This window comes from Pagrus pagrus (genome assembly GCF_965226575.1).
Source record: "Pagrus pagrus genome assembly, chromosome: 13".
Lineage (NCBI taxonomy): Eukaryota > Metazoa > Chordata > Actinopteri > Spariformes > Sparidae > Pagrus > Pagrus pagrus.
Window position 1 is genome coordinate 23,852,589 of NC_140197.1, and position 12,289 is coordinate 23,864,877.

General features: G+C 42.0%; 1 protein-coding gene across 3 annotated transcripts in view; it reads right to left on the reverse strand.

The window, feature by feature from the left end:
- Positions 1-5,661: 5,661 nt before the first annotated feature.
- The window catches only part of znf385c (zinc finger protein 385C), a 133,088-nt gene continuing 126,460 nt past the window's right edge, over positions 5,662-12,289 (reverse strand). For all 3 annotated transcript variants that reach the window (XM_084372595.1, XM_084372596.1, XM_084372597.1), the window contains 5 exons: positions 10,776-11,153; positions 10,485-10,672; positions 8,956-9,054; positions 8,310-8,399; positions 5,662-5,984 (listed from right to left, as the gene is read on the reverse strand). In XM_084372595.1, the coding sequence (XP_084228721.1) occupies positions 5,754-5,984; positions 8,310-8,399; positions 8,956-9,054; positions 10,485-10,672; positions 10,776-11,153 (986 nt within the window). In that variant the 3' untranslated portion in view covers positions 5,662-5,753. The remainder of the gene's footprint in view (positions 5,985-8,309; positions 8,400-8,955; positions 9,055-10,484; positions 10,673-10,775; positions 11,154-12,289) is intronic.

The following is a 12,289-nucleotide window of genomic DNA, read 5'->3' on the forward strand; positions in this document are numbered from 1 at the left end:
GAAATATCAGCTGCTCTTAAGCCATCAGTTATGTCAAATGCTAGTTGTCACACTGGCTTCCCACGAGCCTCTGAGACAGATCATTTGTCCTGGAGGCACAGGGTGATTTAATCTGGGATAAGTCGCGCTGAAGGCAATTTGAACCGTGCAAAAATCGGATCTTAGTTATTTCTTATAGTTTTTGCATCCAGCGTGGATGTATGAAAGGGTTTGACACCTTTGATGCTATCCAGAGGGACATGTTGACACAATGTCTCCCAACAGTCAATAAAAGGACAATTTAGGCTCAATAAAAAAGCAAATGAAGACGCTGTGGAAGCTGAAAAACAAATTGATTTATTCCACTGCTTGACTAACTCAACCCTCTGTCTCCTCATCTCATCTTTCTCTGGCTCTTTTAACCTCAAATGCATCACTAGCGATATTAATAGCTCTGTATTTTACAGTACAGTAATCAGTGTAATGAGTACTGTGATTGTAAATGTCTTAGCAACGGTACAGTACTTTTTTCCCTCCATAATTCTGCTGTAAGAGTTTAATTATCAGCTGTGGGTACCAAAGAATAATGAGAAGTATGCATACAAATGTTAAAATCTATCCATGTTTGCAATAAAACTAAATTTGTGCAATAAATTAACACAAAAAATTGGGCTGACCTGTAGTGACCTCTATTAAATAACACAGTAGATTTAATAATTCATTAATGTTGTGGTTTTCCAAAATAAAAGATATCAGTATTCCTCTGTAATATCAGCATTGAACACACATAGGCACTATTTATGATTAGGCACTGTATGTTTAAACTCACTAATTAGAGATTACCATGTATCCAATATGTAATGCTGGAAAATGAAGCTAAAGTCAACAGCAGATTATAATTTAACACTCGCACTCAATGTATGACAGTAAACAGACCAGTTATACCTTAATTATAAAACATACACCTAAATCACAGCATTATAGTGAACTGCTGTATTGAGATCTTCTATTTGGTTTCCAATTAGAGTATATTATTATATAATACGGTCTGAGTATATTCTGGGTCATTATAAGTGGTTTCTGGGTGTATAGTGTCTGATTAGAGTATTACTTCTAGTTTGGTATAAAGGTCAGTTTATTACATATTATTAATGCCCCCTAAAAGTATGTCTGTTAATACTTACCTGATAATTACTGTACACAGTTGTGCAGTTAATTGTACATTCATGATCCTAAACATAATTACTTTAACCCCATATGGAAATGTAATATATAACATATATGCCCATAAATCAAGAGTGCTGCTGCCATTTATGTTACCGATAAGGCAATATGTGATTATTAAACATCTTGGATATATGGAGGTATATAACATATTTGAAAAATGTCTTTATGTTGAATTTTTGATTTTTGATATGATATATGCTGCAGCCACACATGTTAACAATACATATGTAATTCCTATTTGTGAAGATATAACTTTCTAACATATATGAAATACCCTGAAAAAAATATCTAGGTCTATGTGGTGTATTTTCTTCTCCATCTTATTAATCTTTTACAGCCACCCAGTTGCTTTCACACACACATCCACACACAAACACACACACACACTGAAGCTATGTTTATAAGGGATGACTCTCGAGTTCAGGAGCAGTGGCTGACCACTGCCACAGGAGATAAGGGTATCACGTCCTCCATGGAGAGCAGCCAGATAAGATACTGGATCAATACAGCGGATACACCAGTGTCACTGCTGCTTAGCAAGGTCATCGCGTCCTTCTGCTATAAACCGGCTTTGTAAGTGCTGGGGATCCAATGGCTTTGCTTTGATTGGCACCACAGGAGGAGCTGGACTTGATGTCTGTGCTTATCTGCCGTTTCCACAAAGGGCGGGCTGGTGTGGCGGCCTGAGGTGTAGAGGACATCGATAAATAATCCAAGGGCTCTCCTTCAAACACACAAAAAATCTGAAAAATTAATACTAACTGAGCTAAAGTCACAGTTGTTCACATATGAGGACGCTACTCTTGGTTGGCTGTAGGGATGACTCGACACAGCAGAGACAAGCAACGCTGTGTCATGAGCACATGTTGAACAATTGAGGAAAATTCATTATTCAATACCAAATCTTTTTGAGCCAATCCAAACGGCCATCTGTGAAGAATCATCTGCAGATAAAGGAGATTAAACCACATCAGCCACTCGGATGTATTGTTCTTCCACTTCTCTGTGTACCACAGATGCGACAGAGCTCGGACCCAGTGGCTTTAACTTGTTTCCATTAGCTCTCACCGTCGTATCTTGGCTACACACCAGTCCTGCTGTCACAAGTTGTTTCCTAAAAATGGCTAGAAAATGAGTAGCTGCGGGTTGCCACGTGAACAGATGCCATGAGGGTGTTGCAGACTTTTCAGGGAAGCCAGTCTGCACCTGCAAAACCAGGATCTTTTTTGTTTTTATGTGGCTATTTCCTGACTCAGTTTTTGATTATCTGATTAATAATGAGTAGTTTTGAAATGATTTGTGCGTTTTCTTTTTTTTCCTCTGTGGCAAACATAATTCAATCAGAGCACAATTTGGAGCATCTTTGCAAATCTGAGCATTCATCTTGTCACTGTTTATTCATTAGCAATCATCTGCCTGAGTCTTTTTTTTTTTAACACGCCCACACACATATTGTTATTGTTCAAATATCAGTCTCAGTGGAAAACGCTGCCTTCTTCTTCTGACGCAGGAAACACACACACACACACACACACACACACACACACACACACACACTCATAGTCACTAAAAACATTTTTTTTTTTTTACAAGTTCTAAAAGCTTTATTTTCCAAAATCCATCACTTGTCCTCTCTATGGTACAGCACTGTAAGATTTATTTTTTTCAATCCATCCATGCGTACAGTGTTTCCTGCTCTCTAGAGCTATGGAGGGATACCCTGAATGGATGGTCATGTTAGCATTTGCTCAACCTGTCACCCCTGAGAAGGCCTGTCTAATGTGACTTTAGAGGATATTGTCTAAAAAAAGGCCTTGAATTACATCAATAATTGAGTCACCGTCAACAAGGAGGAAAAAAAAAAAGCTCACTCAAACAAGAGTTTGTTTGAAACATTTTCTCTTGTACTTTAAAAAAACATGTCGTAAAACCACGTAAATAAACAAAGAAAGAAAAGAAAGAAAAGCATTGTTCTCCTGCCCCTGTATGCTGCACAGAGCCTACAATAACATAACCTACTCTCTTCTATGATAGCAGTTCTTTATGATACAGATAACAATAGCAACTCTGATAAAATCTCTATAGTTACTCTATGGTTTCTACATATAATTTGCCTTCTCTAGATTTTGTTATTTTAAGAAAGTTTCAGTTCTTTAGGTCAGAGTTCCCACTGAGCGATAGAAACGAACAAACAGTGAAGATTAAAGGCTGGCTGGTTCACTGAGTAGTGCGACTGGGGAGAATCACATCGGTATGGCGGGGAGACCCGGTGGCTTCGCTTACCCAGAGAGACTTGGGGGTCCTTAAACAGAAATGTACACATGATCGTTTGTAGAAGCACTAGCACTGGATGGCAATTACAGGGTTTTCACGACAGATGGCACTGCTGAATCACAGACAACTATACATATTGCACAATGAGAAATGCATAGGACTCGCTCCATGACTGTAATGTAAGAGAACATGATTTGTTTTGTTGAAGGAAGGATGATGTGTAACGCTCCAAGTCCTTACGAGACCTCGCCGACAGTCCATGTAGGCAGAGGGAGGGTGTCAGTAGATATCCTGGGTGGGGTACAGCACACGGGCATGAACAGCAATATGACGGTCGATGTTGCACTTGTGACATTTAAATCCTAAAATCTCTGACATAACGTTGTTTTGCTCAGTGGAAGTCGTACAAAAGTTCTCCTGCTCCACTAACAAGCGAAACAGCAATGTCACGCGGCGCTGAAGCCCCCTCTCCGCAGCGCAAGAGCAGCTATAAATGGAAAAAACGGCTCAGCCCAGAGTCACAGCATGTGGAGACTGACCATGAGCGTCGAGCATCAAGGGCAGCACCATGAGGACAAGCCCGCGTTTCAACATGACTCTGAGCTGACAACTCAGAGTCGGCCCTTGGCTGTGTTGGAGTACATGATACATTGTTACACGTGTGTACAGTATAGAATAGATAAAGCCATCGACACACTGAAAACACATCATAAACATAAACATACTGAATGTATTGCTTTAAATGTGAGACACGATCGATCTCACCTGATTGTTTTTTTTGTTTGTTTTTTTTTACGAGCAGAATTCTCACTGAAATTGACATGGGATTGTAAAAACATACACCTAGAGCAAAATAATAATAAAAAAAGAGGTGAATATCAACACAATTTTCATTGCTTTTGTAAGTAAATCAGTTTTAAGGTGCTTTTAATGTGGTTGCCATGGCACTGTGCTTTTGTTCCCTCCCACGCTGTGTGCAGACACTGCAAAAGGATGTCAATCAAGTACTGGCTGAGCAGCCTCCCCACCCACTGTCATCCAAACTTTTCACTGAGCTCTGAATCCCACCACGTCTTCAAGTTATCCATCGTGTTGGCGTTATTTGTGTGATTGTGTGCGCATGTGTTCTGGGGGGGGGTTCCCTCTTCTTCTTCATCATCATCTCATGCAGAGATAACGGCAAGGAAAATTGAGAGCAACGGCGAGCTGACGACAGCGGGGTGAAGGAGGAAGGGGAAGAAAAAAGAGGGGAAAGATATAACGGCATCCATAGCTGTAAGAATGTTTCATGCCGCTAGCTCGGTGAGAACATAATGTTCGAGCTGCATTTGCGTGAATGATGCACTGGAGCAAAGAAAATCATTCCGAAGACAGATTTGCAAATTGAAACAAAGTCAAGTTGACAAGCTGACCTTTTCTGGACCTTAATGAGTGCTTAATCCTGGGGATACAGGGGAGGAAAATAAATGTGGAGGGCTCTGACTGTGGCTCTGACTCAGAGAGAAAGAAATGTGTTGATTATACGAGTTTAGGGCTCGGGGAAACCGTGTTTGGGAGAGGGCTGGAGGTGCAAAATGGTGCTATAGGGTTTAAACATGGACAATCAGTATGTATTTAGAGCTTCATATACCACCCACGTGTACCCTTCAAATGTTTTAATTCGTACAGACAGACAGTTGTTTGATAATTGCCATATCCAAGATGGATTTGGCCTTAGATGATCCTCTAAGCTTGTTGACACTGGCTGGTCCAGTCATACAGGAGGATGACTCGGGTTCAGCTGCTTTAATGAACTGTGATCTTCTCGCCTTTCATAAAACCCCCAAACCAATAAGTTAAAAACGTTTTTAAAAGAGCATCAAGTAAAGGGACCTTATTTTGTGGCAACCACACTAAACATACATCTAGACTTGTCTATATTTGTTCTCTAATAAATTACACAATAATATCAGAATCCAAACCACGTTGACCCATGAAATGGCTATAGAAGTGGCCTCTGTGCACCAGTCACTGTCTGGAGGCCTGTCCTCCTCCTTAGGTCATGATAAGAGGAGCAGAAAGAAGGCATGATGGGAGATCTTGGCCTTTATGATAGGAACAGCTCTCAGGCCTAACGGCCTCCTGAGCATCAGGACTTGTGCACTCTTTCCATCGTAAGTCAGGCGGGCTGCATAGTTTGCGTGTGGCCTTTGTTATGTGGGTCACACTAGAGGAGGGCCTGGGGTTTGGTAAAGGGACACGGGTGGAGCTCAAATGAGAAGTGGGTCAAGTCTTTAGTAGGGGGAGAAGATGATGGGTGTGTGTGTGGCCCGCAGCGGCCCCGGAGCAGGCCGAAACAGTGCAGGGCCCAGGAAGGGGGTCTGGATGAAGGTGGTGGTGCCCACTGGGTGGCGCAGAGCCAGCGGGTTAGTTGCCACTGTGCACAGGGTTGGCGGGGTGAGGGGGCTGGGCAGGAAGCCAGTTGTCAAGCTCTTGGTCAGCTGCTTCTGCAAGGCCAGCTTGGTCTGGAGAAGACAGGAGGGGGAAGAGTGAGAAGTGAGAGAAGAACACAGTGAAGGCAGAGCACCTGTACTGGGAAACATGCTTCCCAAACTCATTCACTATTATTATAGAGCAATTCACTCTTACTGTATCTCACGAGAGTTTGTTGCATGAACACTCATCAGATCCACATAGTAGGTTGATGCAGTAACTACAGTATGGACCCACCCTTTGTAAGACAAGGCTTAAATGGCAGCCATTTACTTTAAAGCTCTTGGATATTAAAAGGTTGGTTGCGATCTTTTTCGAAACACTTAACTCAGTGACCATGAAATAAATGAATGGACATTAGATGCGATTTGCTATGTTGAATGTATGAAATGAAACCAAAATCCCCTTTTTATCAAATACTCTCCCTTGTAGACTTGAAAGTTGGATTTAAAAACATTTATTTTACTCTTTCATAGAGAACAGCAGAGGTCATAAACTCTGAAGCGATGGTGGTAATAGTTTTCGACATTGATGAATACAGCACTTGCAAACACGGACACTACTGCTCCCTTGTAGCATATTAAGCTTTTTTTTTTTTTTAGCAAAGCAACAATTGTTTGAATCATGCTGGTGAGAGGAGACTTTGTTGCAATAGTTTTTATGAATGTTTTAATATGTTCATCTCGCTGAGGCTCAGGGCAGCCATTTTAATCCAACCTCACTGTTGAGACCGACTACAGCTGCTGTCTTCTGCAAATGAGCAAAGTTTTTCAAGCCTGCAGGGGGTCAAGTATTTGATACAGAAAAGGTGAAGACCTCTCTTTTAGGAAACTTTTAACAAACAAAATAATTCCATGACAAAGAGGTCTAAGAGGGGAATCATGCACCAGACGTTTTCTTAAGATGCTACATATTCCTGTGGATGATTCAAAATATTTTAAATTACATTTCCCACAGATTTCTACAAACTAACTAAGGATCAACTGACTAAGCTAATGTCCGTCCAGAGAGTTGTGAAGTGGAAGCAAAGTGTTTTTTCCCTTTCTGTGTTCCCATTTAAAATTGTTCTTTAGTCCTCTTCCTTAAAGATGCTGTGAGCTTTATAACACTAAAATAAGTGTTAAATCGCTCTATATACCAACTGTAATCACTGTTATAGAGTGTTTGCTCAGTAACTCGTCTCTCCTCCCCCATTCATGGAGGGGATTGCTAACAGCAACACAGACAGGAAGTTAGCAGCTTTAATATCACTGAACAAAGAAACATGGGATCCTCCAGAATAATTTATGAGTTCATGTCATGACTCTCAGCTAATAATTAATTCAAGTTTGTTTCTGAAAAATCACGTTTTGTGCATCACCTCTAAAAACTCAGTTTCTAAAAAGTACCCAAAAGTTATACGGAAAGAATAATTGATTTTTTTTATTTTTTTTTTATCCTTTTGCCAGTAAAATAATTACATTTAAAGATGCACCACTTTGGCTGTGACACAGCATGCAGTCTCCAAAGTAATTTAAGTTATCACATGTACTGTAGCAGAGTAAAAAATCTATAAAATAAATAATGTAAAAGTATTTTCCTCTTAAAAGTATGAAGCGACTTCAGTTAAGTACAAGTGCCTCAAAATTGTACTTAAGTAAAGTACTTATTTTCATTCCTTTATGTACAAACTACAACACTGATGAGCCCCAGCTGCAACTTACAGAGAAGGAGCCAGTTAGAGGAACAAATCAGAGCAATTTAAAAAAAAAATGTTGCCGCATTAATTAAAAAAGAAAGAAAGAAAAAAAAAGAGATGTTTCATTTCCTTCATTAGATGGTGAGAGGCACAGGCAGACAGGAAATGTGAAAGCAGAGAGGTGGAGGCGGTGTGTGTGTCATGCACTGAAACAGAGAAGAATCCAAGAGTGAATTGTGCTGTCGGTTGTTTTAATATTTTATATATATAGCAGAATTTTAAGCCCTTTGATTGGATTTGTCCCTTGAAATCCCTTTTTTCTCCAAACTAGCACCTTCGACTGTTTATTTAAAAAGCAGTTAGAGTTGCATGCCCATCAAAGCCGTAGAAGTGCTTCAACTGTGAGTCACAAAATGTTTTCTGTGAGAATATTCATCAGATTCTTTCCTCCAGAAACCAGGAGCACCTGAAACACCTCCTCCCACTTCACAACTCTCTTGGCATCACCACCTGCGTGTAAAATGAGCAGCACCTCATGTAAAACAACAAGAAAATAAAAATCAATGATTTCTTCATTATCTCTGCTCAGTCCCCTGCCCCGTGGCCAGGCCTGAAGTTCAGCCATCTGAAGCCCTCGCCCTCCAATCCAACCCCAGACTCGGCCTCTCCTGCCACTGACCTGCGAGGAGAGGGAGGTGAGATTGTACTGGCTGAACGCTTTCTTCATGGCAGACACAGCCACGCCTGCATAGCCACTCCATCTCACGTTCTGTAGGGTGGAGGAGGAGGAAGAGGAGGAGGAGGTGGAGGAGTGAGGGGAGAAGGAGAGATGGGGAGGTGTGTATATGACAGGAGCAGAGAAGTGATTAATCTGGAGTGCTGATTCAGGCTGCTGTTGTCAGAGCTGGTCAGTGGGGAGAGAGCAGGACTATTTTCGACCTGTCTCAGGGGTATAGGGGACTCACTGAGTACAACAGTGTGCTTAACCTCTATGACAGTACAGGCACACTAGCATGCTGCCTCACCAAGACACAGGAGCCCCCGAGCGCAGCGTAATGAGATCTGTGTGTTTGTCTGTCGGGGGCCGGGGTCAAATCAGTTAACTCAAACGCAGATAAATTAAATCTGGTGTTTAAAAATGCATTAGCTTACGAGCGAGGCTGAATTTACTCCCGGTTTTGGCACGTGTGTGTACAGCATGTTCAAGCATATCTGCAGTGAGAGAAAGGCAATTATGTGCTGTTTGTCTTCCTCGAGTGTGCGTGCATGCGCGCATATTCGCGTGACAGTGTTTTGTTTGTCCGTGTCTTTACGCCGAGACTTACCGCTAAGCTGGAGCTTGGCTGGCTCTTGCTGTGGGGGGTAAATTTGGGTTTGGGTGGTTTTCCGGCCAGCCTATCCTTGTGCCTTCTGCTATTCATGTGCTGCGGAAGACGAGCAGAAGTACCATCAGCGGGCTAACAAACATCTGTTGTACCACAGCGGAACGACTTCAGAATTTTATCTGCTGAATTAATAATGGATACATATTGAGTTTGACTGAAGTGCACAGAAATTACATCACATTACTTCCCACCGCAGCCACACTCTGTCCTCCTCTGGCTGCAGTACTAACAGGCTTATGTCCTCCTGGGATAGGGGATGTTTATATAAGCCTGGTGGAATGCATTTAAAGTTAAAGCAGCCCGGGTGCTCACTCATGCCAACATATCCCGTATCTTTTCCACATTCCACTCCACCATAGGCGCCTTTTTCCAAGACAATCCCTTCGCTCAGATGTAGCACTTAATGAACATCAAAAAAGGGGAGAAATTACTTCCTCAAACTGGTTTGATGCCAACGTAGCCAGCAAATTAAACACAGTAGCTTTGCAATTATGAGTGGTAAATAAACGCCTGCTCACTGAAGAGCTCGGCAGTTAGTTACAGCATCGGATGATATCTGTCTAATGTGGAGAAATAGCTGCCGCTTAAATGTACCCTGCACTCACAGCCTGCTTTCAATGGCTTCATTCATGTGGCTGTAAATGAAACTGCCGCTTTGATTTAAGCCATTCCTCCGTCAAGGTTATGTTAAAATGGTCTCTTGAATAACTCATCATTCATATTTAGCATTTTAATATACATCGTTTGTGATGGCTTTTGTAATTGCAACATTAGAGGTCAGTCTGGTCTCAGTTCAGTGTCTGATATCAGCCTTTTGATGTGCCAGGTAATTACAGACTATGTGCAGGAAGTTCTGTTTTTTAATTAATTCTGTGGCCACATCATCTGCCTATGGAGGTGAGGTAATTATATGCAATATTTTCTCCGCTAGCCGATGTGATTTGGCTCGAGTGCTGATTTCTGCAGAGTTGACAGTACTTCTACGATCTTTTTGAAGAAAATACTAGGCTGTTAGAAGCACTCTCACTTAGGACTAGGTTGCTTCCCTCCTCATCTTTCATTTCGTACAGCACAAGAATGATAGTGAAGACCCAGAATGTGATTTTGTCCTCTTACTCCGATACTTCACAACCACAAAGTTCTGATGCATTTCACGAGGCTAAAAGTTTCCGCCACTTCAAGATAGATTTCAATCCAACCCGACCGGTATCGAGCCATTCCCAGCCATCCACCTAATACGGTTTGATTTATTGACTTTACTCACAGTCTGATACAATGTTCTGTGAGCCAGCGGGATTTGAGCATGGCTAGTCGGGTTGTCCGCGCTGACATGAGAAGAATAACTCCACGTTCATTCATTTGTACCAACTCTCTAAAAATTGGGAAATCTCAAAATCTTTCTATTACAATGGCAGACAGGTGAACTATACGTATAAATGCAATAGAACAGAAATATTAATGTTTCTTACCTGGCTAAGCTGGGTCTCAGAGTTCACAAAGATCTCACACACTTCACACTGATAGTTCTTGCTGGGCACCCCGACACTGCCTTTGCTGCCCAGCCGCTTGCTCTTGCAGCCGGCGCGAGCTGCCACTACTTTCCCCCTGCGTCGAGGCAGAACGCTGTGACCCTCCAGCATCAGTTTGTGCTTTGTACCTGGTGGAGAGAGAAGTGAAGTGGCATGTTTGTTGTGGTCCAAATCAAATACAACTAAAGATCAGTTTCAAATGCAAATTCCTTCCTAGAAAAGTCTTGTTACCGCTGTTATGTGCTTCCAGTTGAGAGACGGAGTTGACTGTGACTTTACAGACAGGACAGTGGAGGTGAGCCTTGCTCTTCTTGGGGTCCTTCTCGTCATCTGTACGTGGCTCCCCATTTGTGCTGGACTCGTCTGCATGGCTGCACGTCTCGGTGGTCGGGCCTGCGGCCTCGGCGGCGTCGGCGGCCTCTGGGACCTCGGGGGCACTAGTGTCTGAGGCAGTCTCTGAGAGCTGTGAGGAAGGTGAAATCTGAGGAGGGGAGAGGGTGACCAGCTCCACTGAGGAAACCTCGGATACTGGTGTCAGCATAACTGAGCTCCTGGGACTCTCCTCCAGCTTCGCCTCCAGGTTGGTTTGCTCTAGATCAGACTGAAGAGCTGCATAAAGAGGTAGAAATAAACACAACATCAGCAAACCGGTCGCTACCAAGCCCTGCGGGAAAACACTGGCTGTTTGGATGCTAAATACTCCACTATATTCACCTGCTACTTGTTAACTGTGGGTGTGGGTTTTAAAGAGGCAAAAAGTTGCTTGCTGCAGTTATCTGTATGTAATACCTTAGTTTTATGTATAACACTTGAACAACTGCATCAACTTAATTTGAGAAGTTATTTAATTTATTCAAATAAACTCAAAATAATACTTGGCATTAAAATATATACTTTGCATCTAACACATGTAATTGAATTACATAAAGTCAGTGTTTTGGGGAAACAATGTCTGTTCATTTTGACAGATGCAGTTATTTTATTTCTACACATATAATATGTATAATATATAAATACAGAATACGTGACACGTGTAAGAGGCCTCAGAGTTGTTCAAAGGCTCCTTCGTTTCCTTATCATTGCTTTTTGTTGAGTCATTAATTGAAGTTTTAAAACACTAAGTGTGAAGTTGAGAACATTTTTAAAATAACTGGCTGATTATAAGCTTTTCCATTGCGGTTAATATAATCCCAAGCTTCATTTCTGAAAAAATCAATGAGCCAGCGAGAAAAATCATCTTGCATGTTTAAACAACAAAACACTCTTTTGATTAACTTTTTGAGTGCGAATAAAAAGTCGCTTGAATAAATCTCCAAATAACCATTTCTCTTTTAATGCAACATTTGAGCCCACATTAAAAGCGCTTTTCAACCGCTTGCTTTGTGGCATTTTCTGATATAGTATCTGCCTTTGTTTAAAGCCATGTGGAACCGACTAGATTAGCATTGGTTTAGGCGACTAAATGCCATCAGCCTCCTTCCTCCTTCCTCCTTCCTCCCTTCCTTCCTTCTCCTTCGCTCTCCCTCACTATTCAAATATCAAGTGGACCTGGAGTCTCAGTCAATATAAACAAACCCATTGACTGCCGGGCCCGGCCGATAAGTCACTGGAGTTCCATTACACGTCTCCCCTTCACCCCTTTGTTCTCCCGGGGGAGTCGCACACTTCACCCCAGAGCGCTGTGCGCTACGCTCGCTGAATATCTCCATTTCATTTGGTGCACACACACACACACAACACACGCA